Raw genomic sequence first — 21,262 nt, forward strand, 5'->3', positions numbered from 1 at the left:
ACTGCAAAGACTGAGATATTATGATAGGAGGCTTTCAGAGAAACCTGAATAATCATAACATAACCATCACTTCATAATTGTGTTACGATAAATATATATGACTCCAAGCAGGTAGCTTGCACTCTCCTGGTGGCTTGGAAGAAGGAAACTGCCAGAGCAGTTTCTCTGAAAGCAGATTTTCAGAGGTCCCAGTAGGAAACAGGCTGATAAAACTCTCAACTGCAAACACGGGCTATTTTCATGGGAAAAGAGGGCAGAATCAAGACTCAGAGAGTGCGGCCTGAGCCACAGAGGATTATTCCCAAGCTTGAAACTGAATCAAGGAACTCCTACCATCTACCAGGTTGGATTTCTCAGCAGTACTGGACTAGGGACGCCTTTTAGTCTTCTGTTTCTCCTATTTTGAACCCAAATGTCTATGACGATTATTCTATGCCCAGTCCACAAGCAAGTGTTGGGAGGGCTGGGGGCACACAGTTTGTCTCTGTAGGTTCACAGCTGCACAGATGGAGAACTGTGCCCTCGTAGCTGTGCCTAATAGACAGCCCCCCAAGACCTTTGTCTATACCTGACCCCGATTTAACTTGAGACGATGCTCTAACAGGATGAGATGGGAACCCTGGGCTGGAGTAAACACATTCTGTAGCAGGAGGGACGGTGAGGATCAGAGTGGAGAGGCCTTTGAGTGGCCCCTCAGTGCCTCTGGCCTCCTGGTGCTCATGCCTCTGTGTGGTCCGCTCGCCATGAGCCTTGTCAGGACCTGTGCCTTGCTGTTAACCAACAGAACTTGACAGAGGTGAAAGGATGCCGTGTTCACACTTCTGTGTTACGTTATATGGCAAAGGTCATGGGATGTCACCTGTCCAATGGTTATGTTACATGATTTAGCAACCATGATGGGGCATTACTTCATGATTGAAAGTGAAAGTCACTCAGTTGTGTCTGACTCTTTGCAACCCCATGGTCTATATAGTCCATGGAATTCTCCAGGCCAGAATACTGGAGTGGGTAGCCTTTCCCTTCTCTAAGGGATCTTCCCAAACCTGGGATTGAACCCAGGTCTCCCATATTGCAGGCAGATTCTTTATCAGCTGTGCTACAAGGGAAGCCCAAGAATACTGGAGTGTGTAGCCTATCCCTTCTTCAGCGGATCTTCCTGACCCAGGAATCAAATCGGAGTCTCCTGCATTGCAGGTGGATTCTTTACCAGCTGAGCTATCAGCGTCATGTTTATGTAATGCCAACTACAGAAACCCTAAGCAGGTAGCTTTCACTCTCCTGCTGGCTATGATGAAGCAAACTGCCACGAGCTCTACAGAAGCAAGGAGGTGAGTTCTGCCAATAACCTAAATGAGCCCAGATGTGGGTTCTTTCCCAGTCAAGCTTCTGGATAACCATGAAACCTGGTTGATCTCCTAATGTAGTTCTGTGAGAGATTGAGCACAGAACACTGATTCCACATTCACAGAAATTGTGAGATAATAAATGTATGTTCTTGTGAGCGATGGCGTGTGTGGTAACTTATTATTCAGCAACAGAAAACTAATACAAAGATTCTCAACAGGCAATGCATTGTGCAAGTGCAGCAAACTCAGACTCACGCCATCCTGGGTTTAGCCTTTGCATCGCAATTTTCACCTTATAGGTAACAATGTGAAAGTGAAAGGCACTCAGTTGTGTCCAGCTCTTTGACCCCATGGACTCCATGGAATCTGCTAGGCCAGAATACTGGAGTAGGTAGCCTTACCCTTCTCCAGGGGATCTTCCCAACTCAGGAATTGAACCCAGGTCTCCTGCATTGCAGGTGAATCCTTTACCAGCTGAGCCACAAGGGAAGCCCAAGAATACTGGAGTGGGTAGCCTATCCCATTTCTAGCAGATCTTCCTGACTCAGGAATTGAACTGGGGTCTCCTGTATTGCAAGCAGATTCTTTGCCAACTGAGCTATCAGGGAAGCCCTATAGGTAACAATAGTAGCATCCAATCAGGTGGATGGTGATGTGTGGTTTGGAAATGATCAAAGAATTGATCAACTTCTCTAGTCCTATCTTAGAGTCAACAATATAATGCTCATATTTAAAATTACATGACAAAATGATAAAGACTGTAGGATTTGACAGTACCCCCAAGAAACCTATAGCTGCCATCTTTGTGCCCCAATTTCTGTGATAAGCTAAATCAAAGATAAAATTAAATCTTTCAAGCTCTGAGTATGTGTGTGAGTCACAGGGAGTCACATGCTTTTTCCTTTGGATTTAGAAGGACTATTTTCAGTTAGGTCACCCCTGCCAGGAGAGAAGAGTTGGGGCAAATAAGGCATCTCTGAAAACAGCGTCTCTGAATATAGAGTTTCCCAGCTATCAAAGCACAGCCATTCTCCCTGGGCAAGTTCAGCTGTCAGGAGTTCAGAGCCGGCCACTCCCTGGGGAAGCCACACAAATCTGGAGGCATGCCTGTGATCTGAGTGCTCACTGTTTGACTTCCAATGTGATCGGCTTGCGGGGCAGGGAGGCCACTGTGGACAGAGGGGGGCAGGAGCCTTTGAAGACTTACTCGCTTGCTCCTTGGTGCTTGATTCTGTCACCGTGTGGGATCTGTCCATCTCCTCCTTGGAGTGACAGCTGGGGACAGAGTTACTGCAGGAATGCTGGGAGAGGGATTTTCTCAGAAATAGACCTAACTATCAAGTGGTCATAAATTACTTCCCAGTACAGACGATGACTAACAATTGCTTTAAAATGGTACATCCTATTTATGTTTATCTTCAGGGTGACTACAGATACCAAACTCTTGAGAGGGAGCGTCTGAGAGCATTTGTTCATGAGGCCTTAATGGTCCAATTTTCACTGGAAGCCTAGGATCTTCTGTGTTATGGGATCATGGAACACGGATGTCCAGTCGTTCTCTACTTGTTCCCTGAGCTGCTGTTGTGAGATCCAGTCATTTGTGATACAGAAACGTCACACAGATGCTTGGTGTTGGCCAGAGAGCCCAGAGGAGGTGTTTGTTTAATGTCCAGCTCTCCTCAGAATAAAAGAAGGGGTGAGTACCTGCAGGGCTCACTCTCCTGGGATAATTCCTTCTGCCCTGAAAATATCAGTTTTTGCTTTTTTGGAGTAATATCTAGGCCATAGGCATTGAAGGCTGCTCCAACTGTGAAAGGAAATGTCAAGGTAGCTTAGGTGAAGTACCGCTCTAACGGAGGAAAGATGGTGATGATAAGCAGAGGGGGTCAATTTTTACTTTTTTTTGACTTTCAAAGGTGGCTGTGTGGGTGGTGGGGAGTGGAGGTGGGGTGGGGAGTGGTGGGTGTGGGGCATGCCCAATACTAATCTCACTTACACAACAGAAAATGCTTTTCAGAAGTTTCCAGATTTGGTTGGATCATAGAAATGAAGATGGGCAATAAACCTGACTTTGGTTTTGGCCCTACCCACTCCTCTGGGACTGAGCTCACTTGCCCCAGTCGCCTGAATTTAGGTAAGGGAGAGAATGGGGCAGGTGTAACATTTTCTTTCCATAGTCTCTGGTGCTGGGAAGGTTGAGAAGGCACAGTGAAAATGGAAGGAGGTTCCTGAAAATAATGGGCACCAAGACAGCTGTGAGACGCCAAGTCTGTTGTTCTCACTGGTTTTAAAAGTGCAGAAATACTAAAACTTTAGCGAAGGCTAATCACCTGTTATGCCAGTGAAAGCCTGGGTTCTAATCAACCTAATAGACAGTGCTGTGGGTGTTTTTTTTTTTTAATTGGATTTGTAATTTTTTGTGACTTGTTTTCCTTTTTAAATTTATTTATGTATTTCCTTATTACTTGGCTGTGTTGAGTCATGGGTGTAGCATGCAGGATCTTTGCTGCGTCATGCAGAATCTTTTTTTGCAGTGCACAGATGAGTTGTGGCACGTGGCATCCAGCACATGTGGGCTTTGGTAGCTGTGGGACACGGGAGCTTAGTTGCTCCCCAACACATGGGAGCTTAATTCCTTGACCAGGGATTGAATCCGCACCCCCGTACTGCAAGGCAGATTCTTAACTGCTGGACCCCCAGGAAAGCCCCAGCTGTAGGTGTTTTTAAGATGTTTTTGATGAGAAGTTTTAGCATATAGGCAATCTGCCACCAAAGTTTCATTTATAATTAACTTTTTCTTTTAAAAAAATTTAATGATCTCTACAAGACACACATTACTTCTTCTGTAAGAGGTTTGTGCTTTTCTTAAATATCTTTTGATAAGCACAGAGTCAGAAGGACTTCCTGAATCTTAACTATTCATATTCATTTAATTAACATGCCCTGAAAATCTGCAGGATTGCATATCAAATCAATATTGCCGGCACAGTATAAAATTGAATCTGACCTTTATATGAATCAATTTATTTTGCAATAGAACAATTTCTTGATCTGAGACCTGTGTCCTTCATGGACAGGGATTTAACCAATGGTCTGACTGTGGCTCACAAAGCCTCCAACATCCAGTGTGTGAATGGACCTCCCCACCCCTTCCCTGCCCACTTTTTTCCAGCTCCCCCAGCCCCAGGCTACTTCCCCATGCCTGTTCCCACTCCTAGGGTCTTTGCACATGTTCTTCCTTCCTCCTGTGAATTTCTCCCCCATCCTAGGTCTTCTTCCTGGCTCCCTCATCACCTTCTTGAAGACTCTCCTCTAGGTCTCTGAATGGCTTCACCCTCAGATACTTTATATTATGATGATACTTTCTTTTCTTCATCATATTTATTGCTACATAGGTGTGCTGTTTGTTTATTTAGATGATCATTGTCTGTCTTTCTGTGAGCATTACAGCTCCTCAGGACAGGGACCTAGCACTTAAGGACATCCCACTCACCCAGAGTGAGGCTCCAGTAAATACCTGTTGAATGAATGAGTGAAATTAATGTAAAATTTTATGCATCCTGGGGGTTTTAAAGATAAAGATCTCAACTGACTCAGAGGTAACAAGAAATTTGGTAACCAAATTATTAATATTTTTGTAATAACAAAAGTGTTAATATTTTAGTAAGAGGTTAAGTGTTGGTGAAACAACATATTTTATAGCCATTTTGACAATTATGATATTTGATGTGTCTTTACTGTTTTTCTTTGCATACATTTACTTTCCTCTGTTAAAATATTTCACCTGTGATGTTCTTGAACTATTTGGGAGCATGTGACTACTTAATACTTAAATGCATAGTTTGATTAATGTTACTAATTTAATAATAGGTACTGGTATTTTTCTAAAATATTACTTAATAGATCCATAATTTTATCACATTGTTAAACTAAGTACAAATAGTAGAAAGTATTCTCCATACACCAAAGCTCCTTGGACAGTTGGGATCTGGCCACTGAAGCGTTGCAAGGGAAATATAGCACCCTCATTTTATAGACAAGGAAACTCCTGTCTAAAGCAGCAGGCGGGTGATGTATCTAATGCCACCCATTGCAGTTGGCTGATCTTGGACTTACACACCATGTGCTCACTCCTTGGATCTCCTCTTCCTATTTTTAAATGCTTTTTAAATAAATTTATATTAAAAAAGTAAAAAGTAAAAAAAATAAAAGTATCCCCCCAAAATAAAATAAAATGGCCATTCTTTTTATTTTTTTATTGGAGTATAGTTGATTTACAATGTTGTGATATAAAGGCTTTTAAACATTATTCTCTCTGTGTGTATTAGCACTTTAAAATGATTTCTAGGCTATTAAAAAGGGTGATTATAAAGTTCAAGCTTCAGTCCACCTAAAAGAGTGGTTCTTTTTTTTTTTTTTTGGAACCTTTTGGAGACTTTATTATAGTGATTAGTGTTGATCCTTAACAAGAGAACTTACCAACTAAAATGGTTTGTCTGGCCATAGAGTAAAAGAGTGGTTCTTAAAGTGTGTCCTTCACCCATCAGTGGCATCAGCAGCATCTGAGAGCTTGCTAGACAGGCAAACCACGGGGGCCACCCAGAACGAGTGAATCAGAATCTCTAGGGTGGGGCCAGGAATCTTGGATTTAATAAAATCCTCAGGAGATTCAGCTGAAAGTCCAAGTTTGAGAACCACTAGGCAAGAACAAACATGACCATTCAACCGGCCCTTTATATGAAAGTGTTAGTTGCTCAGTCATGTCTGACTCTTAGCGACCATGTGGACTGTAGCCCACCAGGCTCCTCTGCCCAAGGAATTCTCCAGGCAAGAATAATGGAGTAGGTTGCCATTTCCTTCTCCAGGGGCTCTTCCTGACCTACAGATTGAACCCAGGTCTTCTGAAGTGCAGGCAGATTCTTTATCATCTGAGCCAGCAGCAAGGCAGATTCCTAACCACTAGACCATGAAGGCCCTTTATATAAAAGTGTCTAATTCAGCAGGAATTTTGGTAATACTGCTTATGACATTCTTGCAGACAAAGTGATGTCAGATAAAAAAGGATTCTCAAAGTTATTTTCCAAAAGTTTTATCTTTTACAGGGTGCTCCCCACCCAACCCTCACCTTGCTGACATGCCTTTGGCTTGGGTACCTGAAGTTTAACTTTTGACACAATTCTAAGATAACCTTTGGCTCTTGGTTTCTGAGATTTTGGAAATGTTGGCCAGTGTAAACTTGCACTGCTACATTATGTGGACAAATTCCTTTGCAATGATCTAAATCAAGGTTCTCAAAGCATGTACCCACACCAGCAGCATCAGTGTCACCTGGAATCTTTTCAGAATTGCAAATTCTCAGGCTCCATCCCAGCCCTGCTCAATCAGAAACTCTGGGGATAGGCCTGGCAATCGGTGTTTATCAAGTCCTCCAGGTGATTCTGTTGGACTGCAGCTTGAGAAACACTGACCTGAAAGAATCTACGTAGAAGAGTATGTCCCAGTGATTTTGACATGTGATTTAAATAAGGTTTGGACCAAAGCAGCTGACACAACCGATCAGAGAAGACAATGTTGGTTGCCATGGTGAACTTACATTCAAAACCAGCCAGCCTAAAGTTTATAGTTCTGAAGAAACAGTACTTTGCCACCACCTAAGGAACTGTATACCTCTTCCACTACTGCTTTTATATCACAATCTCTTTTCTCATTTTCCTTTGTCTGTTTTAAAGGACAATTTGACTCCAAATTAGAACTGTCAATTCTACTTTAAAAAAAAAAAAAAAAACACTTTGCCAAAATGGGCTTTAAACATGTACAGCTCTACCTATTCATTACTTTCTATCAATTCATTCATGGCTTCTTATTCCAAAGAATGTTCTGACTTCTGCAATATATTCTGCATAGTTTATATCTGGCCCTTCTCAGGTCATTTGCAAGATTTCCCCAGAGGAGTCTTGTCTAAAGAGTTAGTTCATCCAAACTTTGTGGCGTGCTCTGGCCCCTTGAACCTATTATTTTCCTCATTTGAGGAGCTGTACAGTCAGCGGATTCACTATGATACAAAAGTGCTGACAGCACCGGCTGCATTCACAGGGTCTGGGGAAGGAGACGCTCCATCTAAAGGGCTTTGGTGAGAGGAGGAAGGCTGGATTTCTTGGCCGTCTTTCAGTTAGGAGGCATTTAATTAACTGGTCTTTCTGTGGAAAATTCAACCTAGACTTCCAGATGTTCAAGCTGGTTTTAGAAAAGGCAGAGGAACCAGAGATCAAATTGCCAACATCCACTGGATCATGTAAAAAGCAAGAGAGTTCCAGAAAAACATCTACTTCTACTTTATTGACTATGCCAAAGCCTTTGACTGTGTGGATCACAACAAACTGTGGAAAATTCTTCAAGAGATGGGAATACCAGACCACCTGACTTGCCTATTGAAAAGCCTGTATGCAGGTCAGGAAACAACAGTTAGAAGTGGACATGGAACAACAGACTGGTTCCAAATAGGAAAAGGAGTACATCAAGGCTGTATATGGTCACCCTGCTTATTTAACTTATATGCAGAGAACATCATGAGAAACACTGGGCTGGATGAAGGACAAACTGGAATCAAGATTGCTGGGAGAAATATCAACCTCAGATATGCAGATGACACCACCTTATGGCAGAAAGTGAAGAAGAACTAAAGAGCCTCTTGATGAAAGTGAAAGAGGAGAGTGAAAAAGTTGGCTTAAAGCTCAACATTCAGAAAACTAAGATCATGGCATCTGGTCCCATCACTTCATGGCAAATAGATGGGGGAAAAGTGGAAACAGTGGCTGACTTTATTTTTTGGGCTCCAAAATCACTGCAGATGGTGATTGCAGCCATGAAATTAAAAGACGCTAGCTCCTTGGAAGGAAAGTTATGACCAACCTAGACAGCATATTAAAAAGCAGAGACATTACTTTGTCAACCAAGGTCCATCTAGTCAAGGCTATGGTTTTTCCAGTGGTCATGTATGCATGTGAGAGTTGGACTATAAAGAAAATTGAGTACCGAAGAATTGATGCTTTTCAACTGTGATGTTGGAGAAGACGCTTGAGAGTCCCTTGGACTGCAAGGAGATCCAACCAGTCCATCCTGAAGGAGATCAGTCCTGGGTGTTCAGTGGAATGACTGGTGTTGAAGTTGAAACTCCAATACTTTGGCCACAATGAAAAGGTGATTCATTGAAAAGACCCTGATGCTGGGAAAGATTGAGGGCAGGAGGTGAAGGGGACGACAGAGGATGAGATGGTTGGATGGCATCACCGACTTGATGGACATGAGTTTGAGCAAGTTCTGGGAGTTGGTGATGGACAGGGAGGCCTGGCATGCTGTGGTTCATGGGGTTGCAAAGAGTTGGACATGACTGAGCAACTGAACTGAACTGAACTGACTCTTGTCATTCCTTGTCTGTATTTATTTATTTTTTTCACAGACATTACTGTGCCTGAAATGTGCAGAAATCCAGGACTGGATTCATACTTGAGAGGTATTTTCCAGTCATTTCTCTATTAGCATTTAAATGTCTATAACAAACATTCCCCCATACAGACTGAATTCTCACACATTTGGCATCAAAGTTGGGAAGCCCATTACGTGAGTAAGAGAAACATGGGGCTCAGTTAGGTAACTTTGCTCCAATTCTCAGTGGGGCTGATAGATTTTGTCCAAGAAGAAAGGTAGCCAGCTCACTCAGGAGGTGGAAGAAATGAGCTAGAAGATTCTCTTATGTCCTACAGCCACCACACATGATGGATTACCACTGAGATGGGAGCTTCCTACTTTACCACAAGCCAGGACCTGCTAGGACTAGCACAAGTGAAAAACCATGGTGCAATAGATGTTACTCTAACCTCATCCCATAATAAGCACGTTCCACACTCCCTGACAAGAGAGCACATCCTGGTCTTTAGCTAGGATGATACACTAAAACAGCTCCCTTCCAGAATACTCCTCATCAAATGGCAATTTCTTAAAGTTAAGAAAATAGCCCTTGTTTCATTTGGACATTCTCCTTTGCCATGATGATCAATAGCAGATAACTTTTTGGGGCATACTGTGTCTTCCTTTTCTGGGTTTTATAAAAACTCGGAATATTGCAAAAAATAATGAAACAATAAAGCAAATTCTTTCCAGTCTTGATTTCTTTTTAGATAAGTTCCAGCCTATTATTTAGTCATTAGTGAGGCATTTATCTTTTATTCCAGAGAAAATCATCTTCAATAGAAGGATCAGTTCAGTTCAGTTGCTCAGTCATGTCTGACCCTTTGCGACCCCATGGACTGCAGCACTCCAGGCCTCCCTGTCCATGATACTGCCTAATATTAACAAGTAGAGTGGGTTAACTGGTCAGCTTCTATTAAATGTCGATCAATACTGTTTAAGATGAGAGGTTCCTTTTTGTCCCTAAAGATTTATCTTCTTGAATATCCACCTCTTTTTTACATTTCAGCTGGCCTGAAAAGTTTCAAAATCTTATCAGAACATAAAATTTACAAGATGCAAGATTAAAACACCCTGTATCAATCTTTGGGCAGGACAGACCCACATGTTCAGTACTAGAATAAATTGACTAATAAGACCATGAATAAATGACAGAATCACTATTCCAAGTTACTCAGTGCAAGTGATCTCTTACAAGCATTTCTTGTAATTTATCAGCTAGGTTCCTTCTTTACACCCTTTAAAAATGCATCCACTGTTGTTTTACATATCATTTAAGCCCAGTGTATTTAATATGCACGTTAATACAGAATAAGGTATTTACATAGCTCAGATGCCTACTGATATAAGAAGTGAGGACAGAATTTGACCTATTGGATAACATGACGATAAACTTCAATGATGTTTAATTCCCACAGGAAGCCTTTGGGCAATGTGATGGCCCAGGGAATTCTTGTCATCCTGATGTACAGAAGTAAACTGCAAAGGCTGAGTTTTTGGTAGTCTCTTGACCTATCTGAAATGTTTTGAGTCTGATTTCCACTTTAATGCAATGATTCTGATGAACAGTCCTTTTAAAAATCTAGCTATTTGTTTAAGGTAAGTTATATCTTATTTAAGGAATCACATAATTCATTTTTATTTGAAATCTCTCTCTCTTAGACTATGAAGACTAAATATGTATAATTTATAGGTATGTATACACTTATAAATATATTTTATTATATACAAAATATATATGCATATACATGTATGTGTGTATACATACATAAAAATCATTTAGTATAGTTAAAACCTGTTCTTACTAAATTTTGTATAAAAATTTAGACATTCTGAGGGCAAATGCATAACAACACAAGCCTGCCTAATATAATATCTACTCAGAGGTTACTGACACAAACACCATTTAAAGTAGAAATAAAAATTTCCTATTTTGTGATTGCACTGTATGAATATGAGTAAAAAAGACTCACATCTGAAAGCTGAGGTTGCTTTTCATGTGCTGCAATTTACAGTAAGTGGTGAACATTATAATCACTGAAGAATAACTGTGGATAATATATGGATGTTTAAAACAAATACATGATTTAGGCATTTGAGAGCTCACCCTGCATCAAATGAGGTCACACTTTTCAAGCTAACTTAAAGAGCAAGTCCTGGCCATACCTTCATGGGCGCCAGCTGGATGGGCGTGATGCAGGAAGGGTCCACCATGGGCTTCGGCCTGTTGGCGGTGTCTGCTAGCAGGCTGTGCCACTGCTGTGGGAGGCCGGTAAATTTCTGTTCCTGTGGATCAAACCCAGTGTGAACCCTGTGTTCAAAGTTGGATGGGCCCGATATTTCAATCTTTTTCTTTTTTTTCCCAAACATGATGCAAAACCTGAGAAATGAAACAGAAAAGAGAACGGTTTATTATCTTGCCAGCCAAAAGACCACAGGAAAATCAGTAATTCACTCATCGTTCTGTCTTTTCAGCTTTTCCACTATTAGCTGCAGACAATGCAAGTTGTACTTTCAGAGTCTATAGATGAGGCTGCTGCTGCTGCTGCTGCTGCTAAGTTGCTTCAGTCATGTCCGACTCTGTGCGACCCCATAGTCGGCAGCCCACCAGGCTCCCCCATCCCTGGGATTCTCCAGGCAAGAACACTGGAGTGGGTTGCCAATGCATGAAAGTGAAAAGTGAAAGTGAAGTCGCTCAGTCGTGTCCAACTCTGCAGCCTTCCAGGCTCCTCCGTCCATGGGATTCTCCAGGCAAGAGTACTGGAGTGGGATTGCCTTCTCCAGTAGATGAGGCAACTTCATTCAAAAATTTTGCTTTTTCCTTATACTTGCCATGTGGATTAGGGTTTTCCAACTCGCTGAGTTTGGTCACGTGACTCACCTTAACTAATGGACTGTGGAGGAAGAAAAAGTCCTGCAGTTCAGGGTGGATATGTTTTAAGATTTTTTTGATGTGGACGATTTTTACTATCTTTACTGGATTTGTTACAATACTGTTTCTGCGTTATGTTTTGTCTTGTTTTCTTGGCCCTAAGGCATGTGGGATCAAACCTGCACCCCTGCACGGGAAGGCAAAGTCTTAGCCACCGGACCACCAGGGACGTCCCCAGGGTGGAGGTTTTTGAAGGTATTGTGTTTCCACTTCCCTCTTACACTTCTGCCACTTGGCATGCACATCTCTCTAGTGGATGATGTTCCCTCAGCCAAGATTCTGGAAGGAGAGATGCATGAAGCAGACACAAATCTGACCTCCAGGCTGGAGTCACACCAACAGCTGACTTGTGAGTATGAAATAAACGTTTGTCATGGAGTCATTAAGACCTTGTATTTGTTTGTTATGTGGTGTTACCAAAGCAAAAGCTGACTAGCACACAGGGAGAAGCATCTCAAAGTCTGATGTGCACTTAAAATCTAAAACATGTGTATGGAAAAATATGTGTAAACATGAAGAATGGGGTTAATAATTATATTTGCCACATAAAATTTTATTAGGATTAACCAAATAAATACTTGTAAAACAAATGTCTGAAAAGCACCTGGCACAAAGTGAGTGCTAAGTGCTACAAGTATGGAACATACCTCTGGACCAATATACCAGAGATTGACTGGTATTGCCTGCAGAGAAGGGAGCCAGGAGGAAGCAGGGAACAATATCTACTTTATACTGTATATTTATAATTTTATACAGTGTATTTTACTTGTTTGAAACAATGCAGTTTACCTATTTAAAAGGTCCTATGGCTTCCCTGGTGGCTCAGTGACAACCTGCCTGCCAATACAGGAGACACGGGTTCAATCCCTCGGTTGGGAAGATCCCTGAAGAAGGAAAGGGCAACCCACTCCAGTATTCTTGCCTGGGAAATCCCATGGACTGCAGAGCCTGGTGGGCTACAGGCTATGGCTTTCCAAAAGAGTTGGACACGACTTTGCCACTAAGCAACAACAAATGACAAAGATACATGTAGAAAATATGTAAAATAATCACTTTATGCTTTACATTTATTGAAAACACATAAGGTACCCTGGGCTTGAATGCTACTTAGTATTCATTGTGATCGCAGGTGACTGTTTTTCCCTCTCTGAATTTATTGAACAGGACAAGCACAATCATTTGGGGAATCCCAGCGACCCTGTTGCACCTATTAAAAACATGGTGCATTGGCTTCAATGTTACTTTGTGGGGGAAACCTTATCCCAGCCCTCAGACTTGAGTAGGTGGGATACACATACACTGCTACAGTCATGTACATATTTTTCTCCACGCTTATTCACTTGCTGTCAGTTGAACAATGGCATGCCTATTATCTGTCTTCCCTTCTAGAATATAAGATTCATAAGAGCAGGGATGCCGTCCACTTGCTCGTTACTCTTGGCCAATGTCTGCCACATGGTCAATTCAGTTCAGTTCAGTCACTCAGTCGTGTCCGATTCTTTGCGACCCCTTGAATTGCAGCATGCCAGGCCTCCCTGTCCATCACCAATTCCCGGAGTTCACTCAAACTCACATCCATCGAGTTGGTGATGCCATCCACCCATCTCATCCTCTGCTGTCCCCTTCTCCTCCTGCCCCCAATCCCTCCCAGCATCAGAGTCTTTTCCAATGCGTCAACTCTTCGCATGAGGTGGCCAAAGTACTGGAGTTTCAGTTTTAGCATTATTCCTTCCAAAGAACACCCCGGACTGATCTCCTCTAGAATGGACTGGTTGGATCTCCTTGCAGTCCAAGGGACTCTCAAGAGTCTCCTACCAACACCACCATTCAAAAGCATCAATTCTTTGGTGCTCAGGTTTCTTCACAGTCCAACTCTCACATCCATACGTGACCACTGGAAAAACCATAGCCTTGACCAGATGGACCTTTGTTGGCAAAGTTATATCTCTGCTTTTTAATATGCTATCTAGGTTGGTCATAACTTTCCTTTCAAGGAGTAAGTGTCTTTTAATTTCATGGCTGCAATCACCATCTGCAGTGATTTTGGAGCCCCCAAAAATAAAGTCTGACACTGTTTCCCCATCTATTTCCCATGAAGTGATGGGACCAGATGCCATGATCTTCGTTTTCTGAATGTTGAGCTTTAAGCCAACTTTTTCACTCTCCTCTTTCACTTTCATCAAGAGACTTTTCAGTTCCTCCTCACTTTCTGCCATAAGGGTGGTATCATCTGCATATCTGAGGTTATTGATATTTCTCCACATGGTAGGGGTCAAGAAATATTTGCTGAGAGACCAACATCACCCAGAACAGAACATTTAGTGAAGAACACCTAGGATCAGAGCTCCACAGATGTTAACATCATCTTTTTCACTCTCCCTCCCTCCCTTCCCTTCATCCTCCTTTTGAACTTCTGTTGTTGTTGTTTTTTCTTTTAACTGTTTATCCCTGCTCAGCCAGCAGGGGTTTCCGACTTCCTTCTAGTTTTCTAACGCTTCCATTCCTTCACTACCTGGTGAGAACCTACTTTCTGGTTGGCTGTCTTTTTGCTGTTACTTCACATGTTGGAAGGGACAAAGGAGCTTGCATTGATCTCTTCTAATAAGGGCACTAATACCATTCATGAAGTTCCAACTTCAAGGAACAATCACCTCCCAAAGGCCCCACTTCCTACTGCCACCACACTGGGGCTTTGGGGATGGCTCAGCAGTAAATAATTCACCTGCAAATGCAGGAGATGCATGTTCGACCCCTGAGTTGGGAAGATCCCCTGGAGAAGGAAATGGCGACCCACTCCAGTATTCCTGCCTGCAAAATCCCATGGACAGAGGACCTGGCTACAGTCCATGGAGTCGCAAAAGACTCAACTCATTAAGTCACAACTTAATGACTAAACAACGTTTGGATTAGAATGTCAACCCATGGATTTTGGAGAGACACATTCAGACCACAGCACAGCATATAGTCTCTTGACAGGGATCAGAGTCTTCATAGCATTAACTCCCCTGACTTTATCAAAACCCATTTTCACATCCATCCTGGTTGTTACTTCAGACTCATTTAGCAAACTCACATAAGGTGACAATGAAAAACTAACGAAAGATAGGAAGGGCTCAGAAATACCTTGGCACGTTGTCTCTCTTGGAAAACATAATGACATTTTTAAAAAACTCTTTATGTACCTTACTATAATTAGGTTAATAAGTACAGGTCAATTGATTTCAAACATTTGAGAACATCTCAGACAGAGCATAAAGAAGTAAAGGATGCAGCGGCAGTAGACTGTTACGGGAATGGCCTCGATGTCTCATGCCTGCCAGTGTCCAACCCTTGGGTGGGTCTCTCCAGCACTGACTCTGGACCAGAATATGTAATCCACAAAAGGACAACAGAAATTATGACACAAGACTGGAACATGCTTGCCCCCTGGGGTGTGCCTCCATGCTGCTCTTGGAACCAGCCAGTGTGAGAACGAGGCCAGGCCATCTAGTTAGGGGGTGACAGATCATGTAACCCAGTCACTCATCAGCCCAGTGAGCCCTGGAAACAGCTGTCTCACTGACCTGCAGCTGTCCACTAGTAAGCCCAGTCAAAACAAGCAGGAAAAAACAAACAAACAGCTGAGCTGGACCTACAGTATCAACCTACAGAATCAGAATATAAATAAAATGGCTGTTGCTTTAAGCCATTACATTTTGGAACAGATCGTTGCACAAAAAATGCTAACTGATATGATCCCATCCCCTGCCTCTTCAGATGCCCATCACTTTTCTCTATTTTAGTTGCTTCATAGTCTCAAGCACAGTGCCCAATCTGGGTAACCATATTAGCTGTTATATTGTGTCCACTCATTGGAGTCTTAATTGTGATGCTATCATCTGGTTTGTCAAGGGCCTAGAAGGTTTTCTGTGGCCAAGAAATTATGCCAAATAAGTAAGTGACTCTATACACCATCTCTCAGTATTATTTTATGAAAATATAAATATATTTGAAATATAATTTGGTCATGCATTGGTTGACTCCACTTGACATTTTAATAAACTTCATGATCATTTTTAGAAACCAGGTGACAATTGTTGTAGAAAAATCATTTGAGGATTTGCATATATTCATACTTGAACAAGAACTGAGAATGTTAGATCAAACATTTTTAGAACCAGAATAGAAATGTCTTACTATTTCCTTTCCAACTGTGAATTTCTCACTGGTTGCTATGGCATTCAAGTGAGAATATAAAAAAAGAAAATATTAATGAACTAATACTATTCTTGTTGTAAAATAAGACAGAGGAAACCCACAGCTGAATTAATTTGCCTACATTTCATCATGTGATACTATACAACTGTAATTTAAATGGTAGTAAATATAGTTCTAGGTGTCTAGTAAGTTTGAGTTAAAGAAGAAACAACTTAAAAAGAAAATGAAGCTGTAAACTCTAGAGTCATGTTCCTATGACCCTCACACATGACTAAAAGCAGAGAGGGAATCTCCAAAGTCTACAGTGACATTCCATGAGTGATGTCCACTCCCCTGATAGCACTGAGGAATCTCACATTCAGGCCAAAGATAGTATGGAAATCCTCCTCAAATCCAGACCTGCTTGGTAAAGGACTTCTTCTCTAGGATGAGTACCTGCTTAGTCTGGAAAAGTGCTAACTGTTCAGTGTGTCTGAGCTCACTTAAAACTCATGATAATCCTCTGGTGCGGGGTCCTCAATACCACCCCATGGTTTGATGTATTAGGAGGACTCACAGGACTCAGCACAGAGTGATGCTCATGATGATGAATTATTGCAGTGAAAGAACACAATGCAGAATCTGCAAAGGAGAAAGGTGTTATCTGCATATCTGAGGTTATTGATATCTCTCCCGACAATCTTGATTCCAGCTTGTGTTTCTTCCAGTCCAGCGTTTCTCTTGATGTACTCTGCATAGAAGTTAAATAAACAGGGTGACAATATACAGCCTTGATGAACTCCTATTCCTATTTGGAACCAGTCTGTTGTTCCATGTCCAGTTGTAACTGTTGCTTCCTGACCTGCATACAAATTTCTCAAGAGGCAGATCAGGTGGTCTGGTATTCCCATCTCTTTCAGAATTTTCTATAGTTTATTGTGATCCACACAGTCAAAGGCTTTGGCATAGTCAATAAAGCAGAATTAGATGTTTTTATGGAACTCTTTTGCTTTTTCCATGATCCAGCAGATGTTGGCAATTTGATTTCTGGTTCCTCTGCCTTTTCTAAAACCAGCTTGAACATCAGGAAGTTCACGGGTCACATATTGCTAAAGCCTGGCTTGGAGAATTTTAAGCATCATTATAATTCCATACCTGGGCATATATCTGGAGAAGACATGATCCAAAAGGATACATGCGCCCCAGTGTTCATTATAGTACTGTTTACAATAGCCAAAACATGGAAGAAACCTAAATGCCCATTGACAGAGGAATGGATAAAGAAGATGTGGTATGTATATATATATATATATACACACACACACACACATACATACATACATACATACAATGGAATATTACATAACCATTAAAATGAATTAAATAATGCCATCTGGAGCAACATGATGGACCTGTGAAAATGTCAGTTGCTCAGTCGTGCCTGACTCTTTGTGACCCCATGGACTGTAATCTGCCAGGCTTCTCTTTCCGTAGGATTTCCAAGGCAAGAATACTGGAGTGGGTTGCCATTCCCTTCTCCACGGGATTTTCCCAACCCAGGGATTGAACCCAGGTCTCCCACATTACAGGCAGATTCTTTACAGTCTGGGTCACCAGGGGAGACAGTATCATACTGAATGACAGAAATCAGACAGAGAAGGAGAAATATCATATGACATCCCTTATATGTGGAATCTAAAAGGAAATGATACAAATGAACTTACTTATAAAATAGAAAGAGACTCACAGACTTAGAAAATAAACTTGTGGTTTCCAGGGAGGAAGGGAGAGTCAGAGACTTTGGGAAGGACATGTACACACTGTTGTATTTAAAATGGATAACCAACAAGGACCTATTATACAGCACATGGAACTCAGCTCAGTGTTATGTGCCAGCCTGAACGGGATGGGGATTTGGGGGGAGAATAGATACATGTATTTATATGGCTGAGTCCCTTCACTGTTCACCTGAAAGTACCACAGCATTGTTAATCAGCTATGCCCCAATAAAAAACAAAAAGCTTAAAGTTTGGGGAAACAAAAACAGGGCTACCAACCATCATTTTCAAATTATATCTAGGGCAGCCATTCACAAGTGATTCACGAAGCTGCTCTCCTTTGGAGAAATAATGACACATCAGATCACAACTTAGTTTTCCCAATGGTGACAGGTGTTTAGATTCTCATCTTGCCCAAGAAGTGGCAGTTCCTATAGAAGAAGTATTCAGCAAGGTGTTTGAATCATGAGTAGATTTCTAACCTTGGGCCCTTTCACCTTTGTTTCTACTGTTCTATTAATACATTACTTGCTGAAGTTTTTGAATATTGGCAAAAGCTACCCAGTTTTGTGGTAGCTATATCCACTGAAAGTGACATATAGGCTGGGATTGAAATATCTCTTTTGATTGTTGAATTGAACATTTACAACTTGATGAGCAGGTGGACATATTTTAAGAAACTACATATGATAGATAAAACTAATGCCTCCTACTTCTAGCCTCTCTAATGTCTCTTAGCTCACAGGTTCTTGGCTTATGAAACAAGCGCTGTATTAGTCAAGAGATCTGAGAAACAGAAACATAGGATTTATATAGATGTATATAAGAGGAAATATTATAGATTGGCTAATGTGGTTATGTTGGCCAAGATGCCCCGTGACACACTGCCAGCTGGACAACCAGGAAGGCTAGCTGTGTAATTCTGTCCATGTCGACAGCCCTGAGAGTCAGGGGCTGGTGGTGTAGGACCCAGTCTGACTATGAAAACACAATAACTAGAGGCACCAATGTCTAAGGGCAGGAGAAGACAGAGGTCTCAGCTCAAGTAGGGAAAGAATGAATTCACCCTTCCTCGATCTTTTTGTTCCATGGGGCCCTCTGGGAATTCGATGATGCTTACCCACATTGGGGAGGGTCATCTGCATTATTCAGTTCACCAGTTCAAATGCTAATCTCTTCCAGAAACATTCCCGGAAACAATATATACCAACTATCTGGACATTCCTTGGCCCAGTCAAGTTGACACATAGTGTTAACCATCACAAGCATGTAGGGGAAAACTTATAAGGACATTCTTCCTGTTTATGTAGAAAATGAAGTAACCTTGTAGGTAGATTTAAAACCTCTATTTGATGGCAAGCATGCCCACTGGCCTAGAAAACACACGACTACTGGCCATTAACATTTTTTTATTCTCCTGAATATTTTTGGTTCAAAAAGTCCATTTTAGGACTATGAATTCTATTTTAATTTTCTTGCTCAAAGTGTGATTTGTTTTATATATATATTTATATATGTCAAGTAATTTATATATTTTTGTAACTTCTGCCATTCTTTATTAATAAGTAGAGTTGGAATAATCAGTAAGAGCAGTGCTATAATGATGTAAAATACCTGTAGTTTCCAAAACATTGGCATGCTCATAAGGTGCTCTGAATTGAGTTAGGACCACAGTATAAAAATTCACAAGGTATTATTTTTCTAGCATTTTCAAAATCATTGAAAAGTATTTGAAACACATGCAACAGTGTGGATAAACCTTGAAGATATTAAGTGAAATAAGCCAGACCCAGAGGGCCAAATATTGTATGATTCCACATGTATGAGGTACCTAAAGGAGTCAAACTGATAGGGACAGAGAGTATAATGGTGTTGCCAGGGGCTGGAAAGATGGGAGAATGGGAACTTACTATTTAATGGGCACAGAGTTTGGGTAAAGTTCTGAAGACGGATGGTAGTGATAGTTGCACAATGATGTTCATGTTCTTAGAACTGTACACATAAAATGAGGTATCATCTCACACTAATCAGAATGGCCATCAACATAAAAAAAAAATCTGCAAACAATAAATTCTGTGAGGATGTGAAGAAAAAGGAAACATCTTGCACAGTTGGAAGAAATGTAAATTGATATAACTGAAAAAAACAGAATGGAGATTCCTGGAAAAACTAGGAATAAAGCTACCATATGACCCAGAAATCCCTCTACTGGGCGTATGACCTGAGAAAACCATAATTGAAAAAGACATATGTACCCCTATGTTCATTGAAGCACTATTTACAACAGCTAGGACATGGAAGCAACCTGGATGCCCATTGACAGATGACCGGATAAAGAAGATATGGCACATATATACAATGGAATATTACTCAGCCATAAAAAATAATATATCTGAATCAGTTCCAATGTGGTAGATTAACCTAGAGCCTGTCATATATTGTGAAGCAAGTCAGGAAGAGAAAAACAAATATCATATACTAATGCATATATATGGAATCTAGAAAAATGGTATTGATGAACCTGTTTGCAGGGAAGGAATGGAAACTTAGTTATAGAGAATGGGCTTACGGACACAACGGGGGAAGAATAGAGTGGGATGAATGGAGAAGGTGGCGTCAACATATACACTACCCTTTGTCAAATAGATAGCTGGTGAAACGTTACTATATAGCACAGGGAGCCCAGCCTGACATCTGATGACCTAGAGGGGTGGGACTTGGGGAGGTAATGGAGGCTCAAGCAGGAGGTGATACATGTATAATTATGGCTGATTTGTGTTGTTGCACAGCAGAAACCAACACAACATTGTAAAGCAATTTTCCCCCAAATAAAAATCATAAAAAATAAAATAAGGCAGAATGAAAAAAAATGGTGAATTTTATGTTATGTATATTTTATAATAATAAGTAATAATGGTATAGACATGCTCCAGGAACTCTGGCCTGCAAGGAGGTAGTTAGCAGAGAGAGGCCACATTGAAGATGGAGTGACATAGAAGTAAGAAGGCAGAGCTGGAGCCAACTTATTAGAGTCGACTTATTAGACAATCTTTTTGTTCTTACCTCTCTCACCATCAAGAAGGCATTGGTCTAAGCTTTGGCTCTGACAACTGCCTAGACTGTGATTTCAGGCTCTACAGCAGAACTGAGGAGTCAGTGTAATTACTGGACTATTAAGGTTTTCAGCTGGACAGACATCTGGATGGTTACAGGACAACCACAGAATTGAATGATGGTGCCTTTGATGTACATCTCAGAAGTGAGTCTTTGCTCATTGACCTCCTCGTGAAGAGATTTTTCTCTTTTTAGCCTCAGATCTCATTTGAAGAACTTGGTAAATGCAGTAATGGATATTTAAGCACTTCTGAATACCAACCTGTGTTCAGATAATTTAGGTTTAATGACTGGCCTGTCATTGGTAGAAGAAAGATGGCTGTCTGAGAAACTGCACTGCAGGGGGATGGCACTGACACACCATCGCCCCGTTGAGATTTCATTGCTCAGACACATGTTTGGCATACCTTCAGATTCAGGAACGAAAGATTCACCAGACTTTTAGTTAAGTT

General features: G+C 41.3%; 1 protein-coding gene across 1 annotated transcript in view; it reads right to left on the minus strand.

The window, feature by feature from the left end:
- PAK5 (p21 (RAC1) activated kinase 5) overlaps nt 1-21,262 on the minus strand; it is a 421,808-nt gene that overhangs the window by 104,287 nt on the left and 296,259 nt on the right. The window contains exon 3 of the mRNA XM_019973040.2: nt 10,977-11,190. Within this exon, the coding sequence (XP_019828599.1) occupies nt 10,977-11,180 (204 nt within the window). The 5' untranslated portion in view covers nt 11,181-11,190. The remainder of the gene's footprint in view (nt 1-10,976; nt 11,191-21,262) is intronic.

This window comes from Bos indicus, chromosome 13, assembly GCF_029378745.1.
Source record: "Bos indicus isolate NIAB-ARS_2022 breed Sahiwal x Tharparkar chromosome 13, NIAB-ARS_B.indTharparkar_mat_pri_1.0, whole genome shotgun sequence".
Lineage (NCBI taxonomy): Eukaryota > Metazoa > Chordata > Mammalia > Artiodactyla > Bovidae > Bos > Bos indicus.